This window comes from Atractosteus spatula, chromosome 5 (genome assembly GCF_055471065.1).
Source record: "Atractosteus spatula isolate fAtrSpa1 chromosome 5, fAtrSpa1.hap1, whole genome shotgun sequence".
NCBI classification, from domain to species: Eukaryota; Metazoa; Chordata; class Actinopteri; order Semionotiformes; family Lepisosteidae; genus Atractosteus; species Atractosteus spatula.
Window position 1 is genome coordinate 8,275,227 of NC_142710.1, and position 23,152 is coordinate 8,298,378.

The 23,152-nt window shown below is 54.4% G+C and overlaps 1 protein-coding gene across 1 annotated transcript in view; it reads right to left on the reverse strand.

Annotated features, from left to right (window-relative positions):
• cadm3 (cell adhesion molecule 3) overlaps positions 1 to 23,152 on the reverse strand; it is a 53,460-nt gene that overhangs the window by 6,415 nt on the left and 23,893 nt on the right. The window contains exons 6-13 of the mRNA XM_088915711.1: positions 13,002 to 13,151; positions 12,198 to 12,350; positions 9,839 to 9,976; positions 9,597 to 9,761; positions 9,015 to 9,105; positions 6,712 to 6,884; positions 3,688 to 3,711; positions 1,425 to 1,550 (exon numbers count right to left, since the gene is read on the reverse strand). Of these exons, the coding sequence (XP_088771837.1) occupies positions 1,425 to 1,550; positions 3,688 to 3,711; positions 6,712 to 6,884; positions 9,015 to 9,105; positions 9,597 to 9,761; positions 9,839 to 9,976; positions 12,198 to 12,350; positions 13,002 to 13,151 (1,020 nt within the window). The remainder of the gene's footprint in view (positions 1 to 1,424; positions 1,551 to 3,687; positions 3,712 to 6,711; positions 6,885 to 9,014; positions 9,106 to 9,596; positions 9,762 to 9,838; positions 9,977 to 12,197; positions 12,351 to 13,001; positions 13,152 to 23,152) is intronic.

Below are 23,152 nucleotides of genomic sequence, written 5' to 3' on the forward strand. Positions count from 1 at the left end.
TCCCATCGATTAGCCAATTCGTGAACGTAGCACCCCGACAACCGAAGAAGGTTCTTGACCCAGAGGCCCACACACCTGCTGGCTTCATTGAAACCTTAATTGAGCTCTAATAAGTTGCTCGAGTCGAATATCTGCAAGTGTTTGTCTGCTCTGGGCCTTATGAAAGGCAACAGTGAAAAGCTGATCTCCACCATGTTTAAGAGCTGAAAATAGTCAAACAGTTCAAATGATTGCTGTGCTTAACCTATCAATCAAAGAGTCAATTGTGTTACTGAGAGATCAGCTGGAACAGAAACTAGCAGGTGCGTGGTAGACACAGCGCACCCCGCAGGAGGGGGACTGGAGACCCCTGCTGTAGACACAGCACCCCCCACAGGAGGGGGACTGGGGACCTCAGTAGGCCACAGCTCTGTGCAGAGGGACTGATCTCTCCCCCTGTGCAGAGGGGCTGATCTCTCTCCCTGTAGGGAGGGGCTGATCTTTCTCCCTGTGTGGAGGGACTGATCTTCCCCCTGTACACACGGGCTGATCTCTCTCTCTCTCTCTGTACGGATGGACTGATCTCTCCCCCTGTGCAGAGGGGCTGATCTCTCTCCCTGTAGGGAGGGGCTGATCTCTCCCCCTGTACACACGGGCTGATCTCTCTCTCTCTGTACGGATGGAATGATCTCTCCCCCTGTACACAGGGACTGATCCCTCTCTCTGTACACAGGGGCTGATCTCTCCCCCTGTGCGGAGGGGCTGATCTCTCTCCCTGTAGGGAAGGACTGATCTCTTCTCCTGTACACAGGGACTGATCCATCTCTCTGTACACAGGGGCTGATCTCTCCCCCTGTGCGGAGGGGCTGATCTCTCCCCCTGTGCAGAGGGGCTGATCTCTCTCACTGTAGGGAAGGGCTGATTTCTCCTCCTGTACACAGGGACTGAGGGACTGATCCCTCTCTCTGTACACAGGGACTGATCTCTCCCCCTGTGCGGAGGGGCTGATCTCTCCCCCTGTGTGGAGGGACTGATCTCTACTCCTGTAGGGAGGGGCTGATCTCTCCCCCTATACACAGGGACTGATCTCTCTCCCTGTGCGGAGGGGCTGATCTCTCCTCCTGTACACAGGGACTGATCTCTCCCCCTGTGCAGAGGGGCTGATCTCTCTCCCTGTAGGGAAGGGCTGATCTCTCCTCCTGTACACAGGGACTGATCTCTCCCCCTGTGCAGAGGGGTTGATCTCTCCTCCTGTACACAGGGACTGAGGGACTGATCCCTCTCTCTGTACACAGGGACTGATCTCTCCCCCTGTGCGGAGGGGCTGATCTCTCCCCCTGTGTGGAGGGACTGATCTCTCTCTCCCTGTGCGGAGGGGCTGATCTCTCCCTGTAGGGAGGGGCTGATCTCTCCCCCTGTATGCTGGGGTCCGGCGCCGCGCTCACCTTTGTGCCGAATGAGGTACCGGCCCAGCACGATCAGCAGGCACAGCAGGATGAAGACGATTACCGCCACCACCCCGCCGATCACCGCGTGGTCGATCCCCGAGGACGTGGACATGGCCGTGGGGTCTGACAGGAGGAGAGAAGGGCACGCCGCAGGTTAGTGGACCGGTACACAGCATGCGTGAGGAACACGTTCTGCGCCAACTCCTGCACAGCGGAGATCGATGGAGCACGCCGTTGGCTCGGGTGGACATCACGGCAGGCAAATAGCACATTCAGAACCAAGCACAGAGGGCACTACTGTACACAAAGGGTGGTGGGAGTGTGCAGCAAGCTGGCCAGTTACGAGGTTGAAGCCCTGGATGATATCCTCCAGTCTGGACAGAAGCACCTCTTTACACAGAGGCTGGTGGGAGTGTGGGACAGGCTGTCCAGCCATGTTGTTGAAGATATACGAGCGTCTTCTGAGAAACATCTGGACGAGATTCGCCGGTTAGGAAAGGAGTCTGTCTTTACACTAAGGGTGGTGGGAGTGTGAAACAAGCTACCTCGGCCACAATGTTGAAAATATACTAGCTTCTTCTGAGACACAGCTGGATGAGATCCTTCAGTCTGGACAGGAGGCGCTTCTTTACACACAAGGTGGTGGGAGTGTGAAACAAGCTGCCTCATCCCTCGTAGCTGAAGCCTACTCTCTGGGTGCTCTTAAGGCAGACAGCTGTAGGTCTTGGGGCAAACTGGCTACTGATTACCAAACGGCTGAACGGGCTCCTCTCGTTTGCTAGCGTTCTTAAGTTCTGCAGGCAGTGAACAAGCTAGTGATTATTAGCTGCCTGCTATGCGTTTTGTGCCCTTGATCATCGGAGTGGCCTCAACCACAGCTCTCCTTCGGCCGAGGGAACTTGGGCACTCAGGTGCACCACGAAAAACAGACCCAGGGCGGATCACTAGAGGTAGGTCTTTATACAAAGGGTGGTGGGGGTGGGGAACAGGCTGCCCGGCCCTGTTGTTGAAGCCAATACCCTGGCGTCTCTCAAGACACAGCTGGATGAGATGCTTCAATTTGGAAGGCCGGTGGGGGGGGGGGCACTTCTTTACACAGAGGGTGGTGGGAGTGTGGAACAAGCTGCCCAGCCCTGTTGTTGAAGCCGATACCCTGGCTTCTCTCAGGACAATCTGGGTGAGACACTCCAGTCAGCCCTGCTCGGGCCCGCGTGTGTGGGGGGACCCCCCCTCCTTTCGATTGTCAGGAGCGTGAGAAAGGGCTTCTCTCTCCCGTCCTGCGATTTAAACCCGGCGGCCAATTCAGACACCCCGTCCCTCCTTCCCCCCCAGCGAGCTGGAAGCTCACAGGACGGGCCGAGAGGAGGCCTGCCTGCCCGGTGGCGCGGTTTCCACCAGCTGGCTATCCCCCGCAGATCGGAAACCACTCCACATCCCCCGCCTCTCTCCTGCCGGGGGCGGAAGGGAGGAAAGGCGAGGCGCGCGGAGGTTGGCCGACGTCGCCTGGCCGGCCGTGGACAGGCAAAGCAGTGTGGGAATGGAGCGACTGTACTCCGGGGCGCAGTGCGGCTCGGGCAGGGGGCAGGGTGAACGAACCCGCACGTTTAAACAAAGCAGGAGTGTGTTTATGCCGAGGCCTGACAGTCATACACAGACACACATCGCAACGGATGGGAAATGACACAGAGTCAGGGGAGGGGGGGATTCTCGGCACCACGAGGGGCAGCAGGAGAGATAGACACACAGGGGCCACGCTTGGGCCGATGCAGCTTAAAGGGTTACAGGACATCCAGGGGGGAATCCAGCTGTATCAGTGAGCCCCAGCGCTGCTTAACCTGCCACAGACTGCACTGTCCCATCCAGGGTAAGCACTGGAAGAACTGGGCTGGAAATGAACACTGGGAACTAGAGGCAGGTCTTTACACAAAGGGTGGTGGGGGTGGGGAACAACGTGCTCAGGGTCTGGGTCGTACCCCAGGGGTACGGGCATGCCAGATGATCACAGCACCCGGGACTGCCCGGACCAGGGCAGCACGCACCCCTCTGTCCCAGCCACCAGGGGGAGCTCTCTCTCTCTCTCTCTCTCTCTCTCTCTCTCTCTCTCTCTCTCTCTCTCTCTCTCTCTCTCTCTCCTGGCACCCTCGGAGCGCGGGCACACACAACCAGGAGCTGGAGAGACGAGGCGCACAGACGGACAGACAGGGCTCGAACCCGCGAGGGAGGGCGACGGAGGGACAGGGCAGGCCGCCGGACGTGGTACCTGGCAGGTCTTCTGCGTCCGCGTCTTCCCGTGCAGGTGGGTGGAGAGCGGTGTGCGTGCAGGGTGACGGGGGGCCAGGAGGGCGTGAAATGGCGCCAGTGGGTGGGTGTGGGGATGGAGGTGGCGTGAAGAGATGGTAAAGAAAACACAGCGATAAAAAAGGCAACGCAACATCACGTACGATGAACCAACCCTCCCCCCCCCACACACACACACACACACACACACACACCCCATGAAAGCAGTGGCAACGTTTTGTTCTTTACACTAAGGGCGGTGGGAGTGTGGAACAAGGCGCCCAGCCATGTCATTGAGACCTGTACTCTGGCCTCAGGACAGGAATATGTTTTTACACTAAGGGCGGTGGGGGTGTGAAACACGCTTCCCAGCCATGTTATTGAAAATGCACTAGCTTTCTTCAGAGAAACAGTTGGATGAGATTCTTCAATCAGGACAGGAGGCTCTTCTTTACACAAAAGGCAGGGGGGGTGTGGAACAAGCTGCCCAGCTGTGTTGTTGAAGCCGAGACCCTGGTTTCTCTCAAGATACAGCTGGATGTCAAGACAGGAGGCACTAAGGGTGGTAGGAGTATGGAACAAGCTGCTCGGCCATGTCGTTAAAAATACACAAGCTTATTTGGAGAAACATCAAGCTGAGATTCTCCAGTCAGGACAGGAGTATGTCTTTACACTAAGGGTGGTGGGAGTGTGGAACAAACTCCCCCAGCCATGCCCAGCCAGGTGTTAAAAATACACAAGCTCATTCGGAGAAACAGCTGGATGAGATGCTCCAATCAGGACAGGAGTATGTCTTTACTTTACACTAAGGGTGGTGGGAGTGTGGAACAAGCGGCCCCAGCCATGTTGTGGAAGATGCTGCAGGAAAACATCCGGCTGTCCTCCTGGGATTAAGGAGCACCTTAGTAATCGGCCTGGTGAGCCGGAGGCTGATGGGAATGTGTTCAGGGTCATTCTGGCTCCTCTCTCCCCCCTGAGTTTCCCTCACACTCCACTCACACACTCCACACTCCTGCTCTTCCTCGGTGCTGCTCTCTAACAAGCACAGGAATTCCTGCAGCACACAGTCGCCTCGTTAAGGCCGTGCTCGTCTCCCCCTTTTAATTACAAAGTCTTTATTCTGTGCTTAACGAGGTGTCTGGGGGGTGGATCTCTTTTTAGCCTTTTGATTCAGTCTGATTAAAAATAAACCCTCACAACTGGACACTCTTCACACCTGTGTTTTCTAATGAACTTCATTCACAGGTGTCTTAGCCCAGCTGGGCTATTAGCCTGCAGCAGGTGCAAAAGAGAGTGCAAACTGCTAAGCTTTAAAAAAAAGTCACAGGTAGGTAGCAGGTTTGCATGAATAATGTTATGGAAACCCTTTTGGTGAAAAAGTGTTATTGTCTGGTTCCTGTATTGCCTCCACATCTGCACAATGGAGACTGGGGGGGCTCTGACCGAGCTTGCAGTTTGTCAGACATGTGATGGAGCTGTGCACTGGGAGTTTGAGCGAAAACACAGAAAAACCCGGAGCGGACTAGACCGCTGTGCAATGGGAGTTTGGTGGAACACAAAAAAAAAAGACCTGGAATGGATTTGAGTGCTGTGCAATGGGAGTTTTACTGAATACAAAGAAAGACCTGGGGTGGATTAGCCTGCTGTTAAGTGGGATCCTGTTTCCAGCACTGTTAAACCAGGAGTGAATCACGCAGTGGGGGTCCTGTTTCCAGCTTTGGTAAACCAGGAGTGGATCACCCTGCTGCGCAGTGGGGGTCCTGTTTCCAGCACTGATAAACCAGGAGTGGATCACCCTGCTGCGCAGTGGGAGTCCTGTTTCCAGCACTGATAAACCAGGAGTGGATCACCCTGCTGCGCAGTGGGAGTCCTGTTTCCAGCACTGATAAACCAGGAGTGGATCACCCTGCTGCGCAGTGGGAGTCCTGTTTCCAGCACTGATAAACCAGGAGTGGATCACCTTGCCTTGCCTGTCACTCAGGAGTAGGAGGCTGTTTCCTTTACCTGCGTCTCCCGGGGGGTGGCGCTGCCTGTCTGCCGGTGAGGTGGGCAGAGCTGGCGGGCGCGTGCCGCTGGCTGTGAAGGGGGAGAGCGTGGAGCGCGGGGCGGGCGGCGGGGGCTCTGAGGAGGAGGAGGAGGAGGGGCAGGGCGGACAGGGACGGGGGGGGGTCAGGGGGCGGCACAGCCAGGCACGGCCAACGCGCGGGCGAGTGGGGGGCAGGGGGTGCGTGGGTACAGTCGGCCGTGCGGGAAAGAGTGAAGGAGGGCAAAAAAAACAGAGGGCAAAAAACAGGAAGAGAAACAAACGGGAAGAAAGAAAAATTGACATCGGAAGCAAAGCCAGCGCAGAAGAGCGCGGGAACTGAAAAACACACAAAACCAGCGCGGAGAGGCGTGCGCCCGCGCCCCTTCCTCTCTCTCTCTCTCCACCCCCACGGGGGGCCAGCCTCCTCCCCCGTCCCCCCATGCATCTCGGCTCGCCCCGGACCGTGCCGGCGCATGGGGGACCCCAGCACTCGGAGCAGCCCTGCCTCAGCGGGAGCCCTTTGGAATGGTCCTGGATTTCCAGCTGCAAGCGCGGCCCTGCCCCGGTTGAGTCGTTCCGCGCGACTGTCAAGTGGACAAGGCCTGCCACGCGGACAGCCAGCGATCCCGCCTGCGGCTGCGTATGCACAAGCCGCCTATGCAGTCACCTGACGGAAATATATTGTCCCAGACGCCAGGCGGGCATGTACAGTACACACGAACACGCATGAACGTCTGTCACCCGGCATGGAAACAAAACAGTGAGACGTAGCAGTGGGCCGTAAATAATCAGCAGCCCTATGGAAACAAAAGGGAGCCTTTGGAGATGTGCGATACTTGACCCAAGCCCTCCCCCGATCGCGATCTCCTCTCTCCGTCGCCACAGAAGGGCCGCGTTCCCTCTTCCTGGCTGGTGGGAGGCGGGGACTGGGAGGAGCTCCTTGACTCCGGGAGGGAAGGGACCGGGATGCGGTGCGCTTACCCAGGACGGACAGCTGGTACTCGGCCTCCCCTTTGCCGATCCCGTTGTCGGCCTCACAGTGGTACAGGCCGTTGTCAGACTTGTTGAGCGACTCGAAGTACAGGTAGCTGCCATCTTGCTTGGAGAGGAAGGGCAGCTCCCCCTCCTTCCTCTCCCACTTGAACGCGCTCGGCCTGGGGGGGGAGAGGGAAGGAGGATGGGGGTGTGAGAGAGAAGTGAGTCCGGATCACATTCCCCAGAATGCTCTCAGGGACGAGCTGCTGCCCTCAGTCGCCTGACAGGCTGGTGCAAGAGAACGAGCTGCTGCCCTCAGTCACCTGACAGGCTGGTTTCAAGACAATGAGCTGCTGCCCTCAGTCACCTGACAGGCTGGTTTCAAGACAATGAGCCGCTGCCCTCAGTCACCTGACAGGCTGGTACAAGAGAACGAGCTGCTGCCCTCAGTCACCTGACAGGCTGGTTTCAAGACAATGAGCCGCTGCCCTCAGTCACCTGACAGGCTGGTTTCAAGACAATGAGCCGCTGCCCTCAGTCACCTGACAGGCTGGTGCAAGAGAATGAGCTGCTGCCCTCAGTCACCTGACAGGCTGGTTTCAAGACAATGAGCCGCTGCCCTCAGTCACCTGACAGGCTGGTTTCAAGACAATGAGCCGCTGCCCTCAGTCACCTGACAGGCTGGTGTAAGAGAACGAGCTGCTGCCCTCAGTCACCTGACAGGCTGGTACAAGAGAACGAGCTGCTGCCCTCAGTCACCTGACAGGCTGGTACAAGAGAACGAGCTGCTGCCCTCAGTCGCCTGACAGGCTGGTTTCAAGACAATGAGCCGCTGCCCTCAGTCGCCTGACAGGCTGGTACAAGAGAACGAGCTGCTGCCCTCAGTCACCTGGCAAGCTGGTGCAAGAGAACGAGCTGCTGCCCTCAGTCACCTGACAGGCTGGTGCAAGAGAACGAGCTGCTGCCCTCAGTCACCTGACAGGCTGGTTTCAAGACAATGAGCTGCTGCCCTCAGTCACCTGACAGGCTGGTTTCAAGACAATGAGCCGCTGCCCTCAGTCACCTGACAGGCTGGTACAAGAGAACGAGCTGCTGCCCTCAGTCACCTGACAGGCTGGTTTCAAGACAATGAGCCGCTGCCCTCAGTCACCTGACAGGCTGGTTTCAAGACAATGAGCCGCTGCCCTCAGTCACCTGACAGGCTGGTGCAAGAGAATGAGCTGCTGCCCTCAGTCACCTGACAGGCTGGTTTCAAGACAATGAGCCGCTGCCCTCAGTCACCTGACAGGCTGGTTTCAAGACAATGAGCCGCTGCCCTCAGTCACCTGACAGGCTGGTGTAAGAGAACGAGCTGCTGCCCTCAGTCACCTGACAGGCTGGTACAAGAGAACGAGCTGCTGCCCTCAGTCGCCTGACAGGCTGGTTTCAAGACAATGAGCCGCTGCCCTCAGTCGCCTGACAGGCTGGTACAAGAGAACGAGCTGCTGCCCTCAGTCACCTGGCAAGCTGGTGCAAGAGAACGAGCTGCTGCCCTCAGTCACCTGACAGGCTGGTGCAAGAGAACGAGCTGCTGCCCTCAGTCACCTGACAGGCTGGTGCAAGAGAACGAGCTGCTGCCCTCAGTCACCTGACAGGCTGGTACAAGAGAACGAGCTGCTGCCCTCAGTCACCTGACAGGCTGCTCAAGACAATGATCTGCTGCCTTCAATCACTGATTGATGCAAGACAGTTGGTTGGGTGACTGAGGCCAGCAGCTAATTCCCCACAGCATTCCGGAGAATGTGGTCTAGACATGCTGCTAAGTATTTTTAAACATAATGAATCAGGAATGATTCCTGTGAGTAACAGTAACATCTGTCTCCTCGAACCTGGACCCAGCATTCCTGCGTTCCTGTTGCACAGGTTTGTTAATTGTCACTGGGGGTCTTGCCCACAGAAGGGTTACAGGGTCTCACAAGACAGTGCATCACTCCATGCACCCCTGAGAAACACCCCTGCAGGAGCTCTGATGCAGAACATTAACAACAACAGTCATCTAACACAATCAAAGCTCAGAGTTCACCCCCCTCCCCCCGCTGGCACAAATTGAATTTATTGAATACGAAAAAGGACCTGGATTGGATTAACATGCTGTAGAGAGGGAGTTTAATCGAATTCAAAGAAACACGTGAAAGTGGATCACCCTGCCGTGCAGGGGAGTTCTGTTTCCAACACTGTAAAACCAGGAGTGGATCACCCTGCCGTGCAGGCGGGGTCCTGTTTCCAGCACTATTTCTATCACACAGCGGGGCGCAGCCGGGGTAACTTACTCGGGGTTCCCCAGGCCGACGCACTGCAGGAAGAACTTCTCCCCCTCCCTGGGCAGGTCGCTCTCCGGCTGGATCCGGACGGAGGGCTTGTCTGCGGGACGGAAGGAGGGAGAGCACGTCAGCCGGCTGCCCCCCGGAGCAGCAAGAAGAGTGGGGGAGGGAGGGCGCAAGCCACGGGCCAGGCTGAAGCCAGAGCCGGAATTCAGAACCGGCAAATCTGCGTTTCCCCGGTCGGACTCGGCCTCCATCCCGCGTCGCGCGCGGTGTTCCCCCCACGATCTCCCAGATGTTCCCCACGTCCGCTCTGGGGAGCCCTCCTACCCTTGGCCTCCAAACCCCCACCCGGGCATGGGGCCGAGAGACTCCAGAACGGCAGCGACAGGGGTCGACCCCAGGTGGGGCCAGTTTCTGGGGTCACCCTGTGGGTTTCTGGGAGGTGGGCAACCCAGGAGGAACATGCAGACTCCGTACGGAAGGGCTCCCATGCATGGAACTGAGCCCAGGGCCCCAGAACAGGGAGGTAGTGTCCCTAACAGTGCTATGGACACATGCAGCCTATATAGCGCCTTTGGAGGGGCTTACACAGCACTTGGATCCTCTGCTCCATGCTCTTGTCGCTGGTCTGCAGCGACTCGTGCCCCACGGAGCAGGAGATGACAGCGTCGTTGTCCTCGCGGCTCACGGTGTAGTTGATGCTGCTCATCACGGTGAAGGTCTTGCCCTCGGGGTCCACCACGTCCGGGCGACCTGGGGGGAGGCAGGGGGGTGAGCAGCGACTCGGGGATGGGGTCCCCTCGCCGGCGGATCGGCGCAGCTCCTCTCACCTGGGATCTGCTCGGCCCCCTTGAACCAGCGCAGGCGGGCGGGGGGCTTGCTGCCGGAGCTCTGGCAGGACAGCTCCACGGTCCCCCCTTCCACGACGGGCCCGCGGTACCCCGTGATGATGGGCCTCTGCGGCACGCCTGGCGACATGCACACAGACATCTTCATCATCGTCATGGACACAGTGATCATCCTCACACACACCAGTGTCAGTGTCATCATCCCACATAGACACCATCACATCGTCATCTTCATCACACACAGATACCATTATCATCATCATCGCACACAGACACAATCATCATCATCACACACAGACAATCATCATCATCATCGCACACAGACACAATCATCATTGTCATCATCTTCATCCCACACAGACACCATCACATCGTCATCTTCATCACACTCAGACACCATTATCATCATAACACACAGACACCCTCATCATCGTCATCTTCATCACACAGACACAATCATCATCTCCATCATCATCACCCAGACACCATCATCATCATCACTCACAGACACCATCATCTTCACACACGGACACCATCATCATCACACACAGACACCATCATCATCGTCATCTTCATCATCACTCACAGACACCATCATCATCTCCATCATCATCACACACAGACACCATCATCACACACAGACACCATCATCATCTCCATCATCATCACACACAGACACCATCATCATCATCACACACAGACACCATCATCACACACAGACACCATCATCATCTCCATCATCATCACACACAGACACCATCATCATCATCACTCACAGACACCATCATCTTCATCATCATCATCATCCAGACCGTCGCCACACACACTGACATCATCATTACACACAGACACCATCATCATCATCAGACACAAGACAGACACATCACACTCACAGATATAATATATTCACAGACACCATTATCATCATCACACACACAGATATAATATATTCACAAACACCATCATCATCAGACACAAGACAGACGCATCATCACACACACAGATATCATACATTCACAGACACCACGAGGGCTAGAGTCTGAAAATATTCACACAGTGAGAAACTGTCTGTGAAAACTAGATTCTGATTATCATAAACACCTCTGGCACAAATATACAAACAAACAGGGAAGAGTAGTTCAGGTGGGGAGCTGCGTCAGCATGCGGAGGCTGCAGAGGAACACTTAATAGGTTTATTCCTTGCTGAAAAGAGAAGAAAGAAAACAATGTTTCGGCCGTGAAGCCTTCTTCAGGTGTTCCTCACTTCTTCAGGTCTTCTTCACACCTGAAGAATGCTCCACTTCCGAAACGTTGTGTTTTCTTTCTTCTTTTTTCCAGCACGGAATAAACCTATCACTTGTTCCCAAATGGAGAAGAGTCTAAAAATAGTGACCAGCACCGACACACAGAGAAGACACCCAGCGCAGATCCATGAGATAATTATCACGCACACAGGGAGGACTAGTTAGATCATAATCATCACACACAGTGAGAAGCAGTTAGATGATAAAAATCACACACCCAGAGTGAGAACTAGTCTAATAATAGTCCCCATCTCTGTCACACACACACACGCAGTGCAGATCCCTGAGATTATAATCACACATTCAGTGAGGAAAGTCAAACAACAAAGTCAAACAGCAATAATAATAATACTATTAGCAGTCTTACAATGACAATCTGTCAGTCATGAACAGTGAAGACGTTCAGGAGTCCCAAATCGAGCAATTAAAATCCTTTAAGGCTTGAACAGAGTCAATCTAATGGACTTCTTCAGGCCCCACAGTTAAGGAACCAGAAACTACAGGGAAGGGCATTTTAAAACAGAACAAGGTGGCAGCTCTGTGCTCAAAGGGTGGCGGGGGTCTGGCACAGTCTACACCCGATTTGTTTTTTGCAAATATCGATTTCAATACAACTCTAAAACACTGCACATAGAAAGCAATCGTGACAGCTCTCATCTCTGGCCTCCTAAATCCTTCATCATTTACATTCACTATTTACGTAATGTTCAAATAATAGTAATACCATAGTATTAATTACTACTACATAATAGTATTCAAGCTAAACCACTTTGGACAGGTGGCACGTCTGTACACAAGGGGTGGTAGGGGTCTGGCACAAAGCTACGCCAGATACACCAAGCCGAAGCCGACACTACCGGCTTCTTCTAAGGAGACCCTAAAATCAGGACGGGAGGCACCCCTGTACACAAAGGGTGGCGGGGGTCTGGCACAAGCTGCGTTGCGGCTCTCAGTCGACACGCCTGGCCTAAGTGAACGTTGCAGCCCCGATCGAGCTGGGGGGGGTGGGACCGCGAACGGGCCGGCGCGGAGCTCACCCAGCACGGTGACGGTGGCCTTGGCGGTCCGCACTGGCATGGTGAAGATGGAGCAGGTGTACTCGCCCTCGTCCGACAGGTTGACATTGGCGATGCTGATGGACAGCTCGGTGGGCGTGGACTGCACCAGCTGGATGCGGTGATCCCGCAGGGCTGCGGAGAGAGACGAGTTGGCCCCTATTCTTTGTCTCAAGAAGCCCCAACCTCCAGGCAGGAACACAGCAGGAGGAGCTGAGACCTCCACCGGCGAAGAAGCACCCTCCAGCTGACCCCCACGGGGGGAACAGCCCCATAGAGGGAACAGCCCCAGAGAGAGACCAGCCCTGCAGGGGAGAACAGCCCCGCAGGAGGTACAACCCCGTAGAGGGAACAGCCCCAGAGAGGGACCAGCCCTGAAGGGGAGAACAGCCCCGCAGGGGGAACAACCCCGTAGAGGGAACAGCCCCAGCGAGGGACCGGCCCTGAAGGGGAGAACAGCCCCGCAGGGGGAACAACCCCGTAGAGGGAACAGCCCCAGCGAGGGACCAGCCCTGAAGGGGAGAACAGCCCCGCAGGGGGAACAACCCCGTAGAGGGAACAGCCCCAGCGAGGGACCGGCCCTGAAGGGGAGAACAGCCCCACAGGAGGAACAGCCCTGCAGGGGAGAAAAGCCCCACAGGGGGAACAGCCCCGCAGGGGAGAACAGCCCCACAGGAGGAACAGCCCCGCAGAGGAGAACAGCACAGCAGGGGGAATAGCCCCACAGGGGGAATAGCCCCACAAGAGGAACAGCCCATCAGGAGTAACAGCCCCGCCCACACTCACCTCGCTTCTCTCCGAAGTACAGGGTCTGTTGCGCGGTGTTGGACCACTGCAGGGAGGAGTTGTCATTGTCCTGCACCCTGCAGGTCAGCGTCACCGTGCCACCCACCGCCACCGTCTCGTCCGAGGTCACGGGCTGGAACTGGTCCTCCACTGCGAAACCAGAGCGGGGGAACTGAGCACTGAGCACAGAAGAGTACCCAGGACCTGATCCTACACACTGTATAGAAGCACATACGGCGAAAGGCACTGAATATAATTCAAGAAATCAAATAAAATTTCACGATGCACCAATATAGCCTTGTTTAGGTACAGTACACAAGTTAAATCTCATGTAGAATATTGTGGATAATTCGGTTAACCATCTTAAAGAAAAGATGTCGCTGCTCTGGAATCAGTTTATAGGAACTGAGTCTCTTTAGTCTGAAAGGAGTGTCCCACACTGACAGGCTGAAGGAACTGAGTCTCTTTAGTCTGAAGGGAGTGTCCCACACTGGCAGGCTGAAGGAACTGAGTCTCTTTAGTCTGAAGGGAGTGTCCCACACACACAGACTGAAGGAACTGAGTCTCTTTAGTCTGAAGGGAGTGTCCCACACTGACAGGCTGAAGGAACTGAGTCTCTTTAGTCTGAAGGGAGTGTCTCACACTGACAGGCTGGAGGAACTGAGGCTCTTTAGTCTGAAGGGAAAGTCCACTGATAAGCAGAAGAAACTGAGTCTCTCAATCTTTCAAAATCGCCAAAGACAACTACGCAGTCAAGTCAGCAATCTTCTTCAGAATGAAAAGTGAAACACGAACTGGAGCACGCCGATGGAAACCACAGCTGGCACTCCTTTACACGAAGGGGGGTGGGGGTGTGGAACAAGCTGCCCAGCCACGTGATTGAGGCCGACACCCTCAGGCTTCTCACAGCTGGATGAGCCCCTTGGATCGATTATCTGCTAGCACTAGATGGGCCTCCTCTCATTTGTGACCTGCCTTGTGTTCCCCGTGAAATAATTTCCCTCTGCGTGCTCCTCACAGCGGTGATTCATACTCAGATTGTTAGGGCTCTGTGCCACAATGAAGCCGTCTGCATTATCGCCGCGGATAAGAATCTCAATTTAAATGCAGAAAATAGCTGGGAACTAATAACTGCATCTATGAATAAATGAATATTTAAACACAAGTGATCTGCTCTCCGCCAACCAGGTTAATTCCTTACATGCAGACACAAATCCCAGGGAGGAGAAGTAACTTTTTTTCAGATTTAGAGGAATTCTGCAATTCAGAGTCGAATTTGAGCACAACATAACTTAATTTGAAACACCAATTCCTAAATGTAGCTGCCGCACACACTGGTACATCGGAAATGTCACTGCTCTTATTCTGAAAGCTGCATTTCCAATTATTTTAGTTATCTGAATTTTCCCCTAGTGTGTTTCTGCGCAAACGTGTGATTTGTTTTCTTAACGCAACAACGGAAATTTCGATCCTGGGCCGACACAGGGGGTTGGCCGTGGTACAAGTTAGCTTTTTGGGGGGGTCCTGAGCATCTTCTGTGTGGAGTCTGCATGTTCTCCCTCCCCATGGCCTTGTGGGATTTCTCTGGGCAAAGTGACGTCCTCCTAGCTCCCATAGAGACATGCACTGGCAAGGTTACCTAGCATCCTTTGTGTGTCCGATGGACTGTTGGAACACCCATGACCGGCTTTGGGCTTCTATAACCTTTCCCAGGAATAAACTACCTTATGATAAATCGTGACATCAGCCACTTGGATGATACAGATCCGACTTCATCCTCGACTTGAACCGCTCACAAAGTGTCTAAGTATACCACTGCGAATTTTATCAGACCGTGAGTATTGACTTCTCATTTTTATACAGCTTTCATTATTGTGCAGTACAGTTTTTTTTAAGGGCAGAAGGGATTCTAGTGAATATCTTATTCAGACGTCCATGCCCCACAAGCACTGGGGCGCTGGGTTCAATCCCAGACCAGGAGTGCTGTCTGTGTGGAATTTGCAGGTCCCCCCCCCCCCCAGTACACAAACTGGCTGGTGGGTTAATTGCCTTCTGGCCCTGGTGTGAGTGTGTGTCTAAATCTGTCCTGCCTTACACCCATTGCTTGCTGGGATAGACTTTGTCTCCCCCGCAACCCTGAATTGGAAGCAAATGATTGGATGAATGTTCCACTGACCCATTTTGTCCCGCCTCCCGACTCTGACCTCTTCAGAGCTCAGGGCTGGCTGCAGCGCCCATCATGCAGACTGCGTTCTCCCATCAGGAGGCAGTATTACCAGGGTAATGAAGCGACATTCCTCTCTCGGGAAGAAGCGGTTCCCTGTCTGCACAGCCCTTCAGCACACACACTTTACAGAGCGCAGAAGACCTGAGATCACGCTCAAGATAAAATCACTAAAGCGCGCCTCGAGACAAACTGTATTGTCCACCAGCTCGATGACTTTAGTGTCTCAAAGTGTGGTGCCATATCGTCTGCCTTCATTTTTTAAAAAAAGGTAATATCCCTGTCCGACATTATCTCAGAATCACCCCATCAGTGGGTCAGGGCCAACTCCAGCGGCTCTTCCAGCTGGCTACCATCTGTCTCTTTGGTTCAGAACCACTAATTTTTAGCCCTTCAAGTGGTCAGAACGGACACATGAGCCAGGTCTGCTGCTACTTTCAGCATCACAACCGAGCCTAGTGCGCCAACAGCCATGCCACCTTCTTTCAGCACAGCAGCCAGTGGGACAGGCCTGGTCTGCTACTGCTTTACAGCAGCACAAACTGTATGGAAGTGTATTTGACATTGGGCACAGGAGGCTTGTCTTTGCACGAAGGGTGGTAGGAGAAGGCCATTCGACCCATCTAGCCCTTTTAACAATTAGTAGTTAATTGATCCAAGGAGCTCATCCTGCTGTTTCTTCAGAGAAGCCAGCGTATCAGCATGACTGGGGAGGTTGTTCCACACCCTTACCACCCTCTGTGTAAAGAAGAGCCTCCTGCCCTCTCATCCAGCTGTGTCTCGAAAGAAACCAGGGTATCGGCTTCAACAACACGGCTGGGGCAGCTTGTTCCACACTCCCACCACTCTTTGTGCAAAGTGTCTCCTGTGCTCTGTTTTCAATGCACTTCCCTCGTTTAAACGGTTCAACACCGAGACTGTGCGACTTCGGACGCGTCCGCTGCGCTGCTCGGACCCCGCCTGCTCTACGGCTGTGGCGTGTGGCGTGTGGTCTTTGGCCAGACGCCGGCGCTGCGGCTTCTGAACTCGTTTGAAATAGGAAATGAAAAGTCTTCTGGCGTGTTCTCTCGGCAGACATGAGACCAGGTGCCAGGAAACTGCGGGTTAACGAGATATCAAGGGGAGAGCCGGCACGGCGCTGTAGACGGCAGTCCGGGCTCAGATGTTTTTTTTTCTTTATTATTATTATTGTTATTATTATTATTATTATTATTATTATTACAGGGGCCTGCAGGTTTGTCCTGGATGTTCCCGCCACCCGGGACTTCTTCCCGATCCTTAACACTGGGAAAAAAAAAAAAAAAATGAAACAACAGAAGCACAGCCCCGAAAACAGAACGGCATGTTCTCGCCGCTGGCGGACCGTAACCAGGTCCCTCCGCGAAAACCGGCACTCGGCAGAAAGGGAAGACGAATCCGTCTCTCTCCCTCACCCCCCCCGCCTGACAGCGAGGGGAGGAATAAAGAAACATCAAGATGCGTCGGGCTGGGCTGTGTGAAAGCGCACAACGCGCCAGTGAGGCCTCCTTTAGCGGACTGGGGAGAAGGGAGGTCACTACCTTACGGGCATGAAGTCGTTGCTGTGGAAACCGGGACAGGTCCGAAAAAAAAAAAACAACGCGGTTAGCTTTCCTTAAAGACCCCAGCTGTGGGGGTGGTCTTGGGCGGGGGGGGGTCACCGGCTTCTCAAGAACCCCACTCCGTGAGGACACCCCCGAAAAGCGACGTCTTACGCTAAGGGGGGGGGGGGGGCTGCATCTTGTTAGTCTTGAGCCGAGACAGATGCCGCTACGCGGGGGCCCGAGCCAAGCGCTCAGAATCCAGCAGGCCCGGGGCAAAAGCAGGACCAACGGCGTGGTGTAAACACAGACAAGGACCCCCTGACCCCACCAGGCGCCCCCCAGCCCCCAGTGGCCTCCGTTTATCCGGGGACACGTCTGTTCTCCTTTGTTCCTCGATCCCAGGCGCGCTGCTGCCGGCTCCCCCTTGTCAAACAGCATTAACACGACGGCTCAACCCCCCGGCCTGACAGCGGCCCCTCCCTGTGTGTTTTCCTTTTGTTCTCCTGCTGTCTGCCTCCTCTCCTCCTGTCCCCCACCCCCCTGGTTCCCCGGCTCCCTCTCCCTCCGTGTCAACAACATCTTCATCTGCGCGGTTTGCTCGGCTCGCCCGTATCCCGACAACTCGTCCTGAATCAGCCGGCGCTCGTCTGCGCATTCCTCACCGTAACGACAGCGATGGCTTTGTTTGACCGCTGACATCTCTCTGTGCCAGGATTGACTGCGTTGTAACCGGTTTTACCGTACTGCACTCATCACACAGGGCTTTACTGCTCGGTGCTGTGGTTTTACCCTGATCTCCCTGGTCTTTACTGCACTGTACTGTGTTTTTACCCTGATCTCCCTGGTCTTTACTGCACTGTACTGTGTTTTTACCCCAATCTCACTGGGCTTTACTGCGCTGAACTGTTTTTACCCTGACCTCACTGGGCTTTACTGCACTGTACTGTGTTTTTACCTTGATCTCCCTGGTCTTTACTGCACTGTACTGTGTTTTTACCCTGATCTCATTGGTCTTTACTGCACTGTACTGTGGTTTTACCCTGATCTCACTGGGCTTTACTGCACTGTACTGTGTTTTTATCCTGATCTCCTCGGTCTTTACTGCACTGTACTGACTGCACTGTACTGTGGTTTTACGCTGATCTCCCTGGTCTTTACTGCACTGTACTGTGTTTTTACCCTGATCTCACTGGGCTTTACTGCACTGTACTGTGTTTTTACCCTGATCTCCTTGGTCTTTACTGCACTGTACTGTGTTTTTACCCTGATCTCCCTGGTCTTTACTGCACTGTACTGTGTTTTTACCCTGATCTCACTGGGCTTTACTGCACTGTACTGTGGTTTTACCCTGATCTCCCTGGGCTTTACTGCACTGTACTGTGTTTTTATCCTGATCTCCTTGGTCTTTACTGCACTGTACTGTGTTTTTACCCTGATCTCCTTGGTCTTTACTGCACTGTACCGTGTTTTTACCCTGATAAGAGAGTTAAACCCCACTGCAGCTCTAACCCTGCCTCAGCCAGGCGCCCCTACAGAACACACTCTGCCAGACACTGTGCCCGAGCCGGACCAGGGCAGCACCAGACCCCCCGAACACTTTGATCACTTAAAAATAACCCCACAGCGTATTGACCAGTTAGAATCCAGACTGCCTCTAAAGTTGCTCAGAGTGGTAAGCTGGGGGACAACCTTGACTGGAACCGAGTCCCAGAAGGTTTCTCATTTCCAATTCTGTATCAGGTATTTCTGGAAGCAGCAGGACTTTAATATTGTCTTACGGTCGTTCCGTCACACTAGAGAAGCTTCAACGCCCTGTCTCTGCTCCAAGGTCAATCCGCTAGTGTTGTTTTTTGAGCTGCACGTACGTCTGGCCTCTGCGTTTACTGAACACTCATCTGAGTGGCCGTTGGGTTCAGGGGGTCAGATGTCGGAGGTCAGGGGTCAGGGTGGTAGTGTCGCTATAAATGGCCTTCCTGCCTCGTTTAATGAATGTTTTGCTCCAAAAATTTCCAGCCGATACGGAAGTATTTGTAACATAACTCGCATCACAGCTGAGGCTGTAGCATGATGTCAACAAATTCCATTGGAGCTCAGCAGTGTGAGCCTGATCAGTACCTGGAGGGGAGACTCCTGGGAAAGCTGAGGCTGCTGCTGGGAGAGGTGTTAGTGGGGCCAGCAGGGGGCGCTCACCCTGCGGTCTGTGTGGGTCTTGATGCCCCAGTATAGTGACGGGGACACTCTACTGTAAACCCACCATGGTCTCCTAATAACCCAATCCCTGAACTGGCTTCATCACTCTGCTCCTCCCCACTGAGAGCTGCTGTGTGTGAGCAGACTGGAGCTTCATCCAGGTGGGGGACACACACTGGTGGCGTTTGTCTGGGCAGCTTGTTCCACACTCCTACCACCCTTTGTACAAAGAAGACCCTCCTCTCCTGACTGGAGGATCTCATCCAGCTGTGCCATGAAAGACACCAGGGTATCGGCTTCGACAACACAGCTGGGCGGCTTGCTCCACGCTCCCCCCACCCTTGGCGGAAAGACAAGCCTCCCGGTGGCAGTTTTCCCCGCGCGAGGTGAAAGTGAAAAGTTCCCTGCAAGGGTGGAGGCACACAGCTCTCAAGAACCGCTCGCGCGGGTCAGATTAACCCTTCGGAGACGCAGGGCGATGAATGAAGACAGATGGGCTCCTTTTAAATGATGCCTCCCCTCCCTCTCAGCTGTACAGCCTGAGAAGCTTCTTCTGAGGAGCATTAGCCACTCTGTAATTCCATCCTGTGAATTATTTACTCTCCAGCAGCCAGCGGGGGGGTGGAAGAGAGAGAGCAGAATTGACTTTTTGCTGCAAGAGAAGCGGTAGGGAAGGAGAAAAAAAAACAATTATGGAATGATGGCAAACAGCAGCTCCGCTGTGCCTCTCTCTGCAGGAGACACGGGGAGGAGGAGGAGGAGGAGGAGGAGGAGGAGGAAGAGGCTCTGCTCGGACCCACGCAGCCCTGCCTGCCCCGAGAACTGACCGAGAGCCGGGCACGGTTGGAATTCCCGGGATCGCTCCGGCAGGAAATCCCCATTTCCCGAGCAGCACGGAGAGGCCCGTGTTCGCTCCAGACCCGAGCATCTGCGCCTGTCTCCCGGGATCCAGCCTCCCGGCCCTGACTGGGGGGGGGGGGGGCGGCTGGAGAGGGGGAAGGCTATGAATCCAATTTACTTGGCTGAATCATTGCCCATCCCCACCTATTCAAGTCTTATAAAGACATCATCCTGACAGACATGTAGCGCTCTTCTGGACTCTCCACTCCGAGCTCTTCACAGGTCAGGGGGGTCCCCTCCACCCCCACCAGTGTGTCCCCCCCACCTGGATGAAGCTCCAGTCTGCTCACACACAGCAGCTCTCAGTGGGGAGGAGCAGAGTGATGAAGCCAGTTCAGAGAGGGGGGTTATTAAGAGGCCATGATGAGTAAAGACCAGGGGGAAATTTGGCCAGGACACCGGGGTGACACCCCTACTCTTTTTGAGAGACGCCCTGGGATTTTTAATGACCACAGAGAGTCAGGACCTCGGTTTTACGTCTCATCTGAAGGACGGAGCCTTTTTTACAGTAGAGTGTCCCCGTCACTATACCAGGGCGTTAGGACTCACACAGACTGCAGGGTGAGCGCCCCCTGCTGGCCCCACTAACACCTCTTCCAGCAGCAGCCTCAGCTTTCCCAGGAGTCTCCCCTCCAGGTACTGGCCAGGCTCACTCTGTGGATCTCCAGTGGGGCTGCCAGTGCTGATGGAGCTGCTGGCTATACAAGATGCCGAACTCGGAGAAGCGCAGGACTCCCGGCCCAGGTTTAGAAAATCCTCTACATTTCTCTCACCGGTTCCTCGGATACCCCTTATCAGCACGTAGGGGTTCGGGACGGGATGAAAGTTGGGGTGACCCTGCTGGGCCCCCAAGAATTGAGATGGACACTCCCTGCCTTCAGGGGCGCTCGTGTGTCCCCATTCCTGGAATTAACCGGTGCCCTGCCTTCTGTGTACAGATCTCGCCAGGCAGACGCGGGCTTTCTGCCAGCTCTTTCCCGGGATTCCCAGCAGTGTGGGGGGAGGGGAGGGGGTGGTGCCCAGGGGTTTCCAGTGTTGGATTTCTCTGCAGCCTGCCCCCCTGGAGTTGAGTCATTAACACAGCGCCTGGGCCTGTCTGACCGGACCTGACAAAGTCAGCATGAACATGGATTCTGTATTTAAATCTGAGGACAGGAGGCACAGCACCTTGTGTTCAACTTTAAATCTGAGAACAGGAGACACAGCACCTTGTGTTTAGATCTAAATCCCAAAACAGGAGACACACCTTGAGATTTAAATCCCAGAACAGGTGAGCAGCACCTTGTGTTTAGATCTAAATCTGAGAACAGGAGACACAGCACCTTGTGTTTAGATCTAAATCTGAGAACAGGAGACACAGCACCTTGTGTTTAGATCTAAATCCGAGAACAGGAGACTCACTTTGAGATTTAAATCCCAGAACAGGTGAGCAGCACCTTGGTAACAGGAAGTGATGCACCAAATGGTCACATGACCACTCTTCGGAGAATGGTGACAGCTGATGTTTTTGTTTTGTTGTTGTTCTTGGTTTGTGTGTGACAGTTCAAAAGGGAGGCACAGTTTTTTTCTCTGTGTACAACGTAATGCAAAGTGTGGTGGGAGTGTGGAACAAGCTGCCCAGTCATGTTGTCAAAGCAAATACCCTGATTTCCCTCAAGACACAGCTGCATGAGATCCACCGATGAGGAATCGAGATAACTACTTTACACAAAGGGTGGTGGGAGCGTGGAACAAGCCATCAAGCCATGTTGTCAAAGCCAATACCCTGATTTCCCTCAAGACACAGCTGCATGAGATCCACCGATGAGGAATCGAGATAACTACTTTACACAAAGGGTGGTGGGAGTGTGGAACAAGCCGTCAAGCCATGTTGTCAAAGCCAATACCCTGATTTCCCTCAAGACACAGCTGCATGAGATCCACCGATGAGGAATCGAGATAACTACTTTACACAAAGGGTGGTGGGAGTGTGGAACAAGCCGTCAAGCCATGTTGTCAAAGCCAATACCCTGATTTCCCTCAAGACACAGCTGCATGAGATCCACCGATGAGGAATCGAGATAACTACTTTACACAAAGGGTGGTGGGAGTGTGGAACAAGCCGCCCAGCCATTTTCCCTAAAACTCGATCTCCTTTCCAACAATGGCCGGATGAGATGCTCAGATCCATTAGCTACGCACTGCCCCAGCGAGCTCCACGGGCCCAATAGCTCCTGTTCTGTCCTTCAAAATGTCTTTGAAGAAACTGTTCTCATACCCGTTTTCGTCTCCCGAACAAAAGCGACCCACAGCCTGCCTCCGGGGCTCTGGCTGTCTTCGAGTGCAGCTTCTGAGCTGCAGACACAAAGGGCCACAGACAGCCGCACGCGATCCCGATCCCAGCTCGGCGCGCCGGAGGCCAGGGAGGAGAGCCAAGCCAGAATCGGGAACGAAGGAATTTAAGCATGAAGGCATGGGTCTTAGCGCCTCTGTTTGATCGGGGCGGGGGGGGGGGGGCGGAGAGCTGAGCCCCAGGGCAGATTGAGGGGCGGCTGTGCCGGATCAGGGCGGACAGGGGTGAGAACACAGGGACTCTGTCTTGGAGTCGCCTGCTGGCCGGGATCCGTCACGGCCCCCTCCGGCCCCAGCTCAGAGCAGCTGACCTGCAGTCTGGGTCGCGCGTGGCTTGTCCTCAGCCAGGGTTCGGGTGGCGTCTTGCTCGCCTGCACCTCGGAAGCTCACACGGTCCACAGCAGGTCGCCGGTCGGAAGACAGCAAATCCGACATCGCCCACAGCCAGTCCAGAGATACCCATCCTTCCGGTTGCTAATCCACTTATCCAACTCAGGGTCACAGGGGCGCCGGAGTCTATCCCAGCAAGCAACGGGCACAAGGCACACACACACACACAAACCAGAGCCAGTTTTCCCAGAAGCACTCAGAATTCACCTCCCACCACCTGTTTCTGTGCGTTTTCACTGCTTCAGGCTTCGTTTCTAACATTCTGCACGCGGTAGACACCCAGTGCTCAAAAACACAACGTTTCAGAAGGACGGGCGAAAAATAGTTACTCTAAAAACAGTCATCGAAACTGGTGACTTCTTTCTAACCAGCTTCACGATCGGCAATCTAAACCCACATCCTTCACGAAACCAGCCAAACGATCGCAGCAGTAAAGCACACGTGTTATACACACACACACATACAGTATATACAGATATTCGGGCAGCAGTGTGGAAATTGGCGATTCGGGCTCTGGTCTTGAAACTGAAGGGTTGCGGGTTCGTATCCCAGGT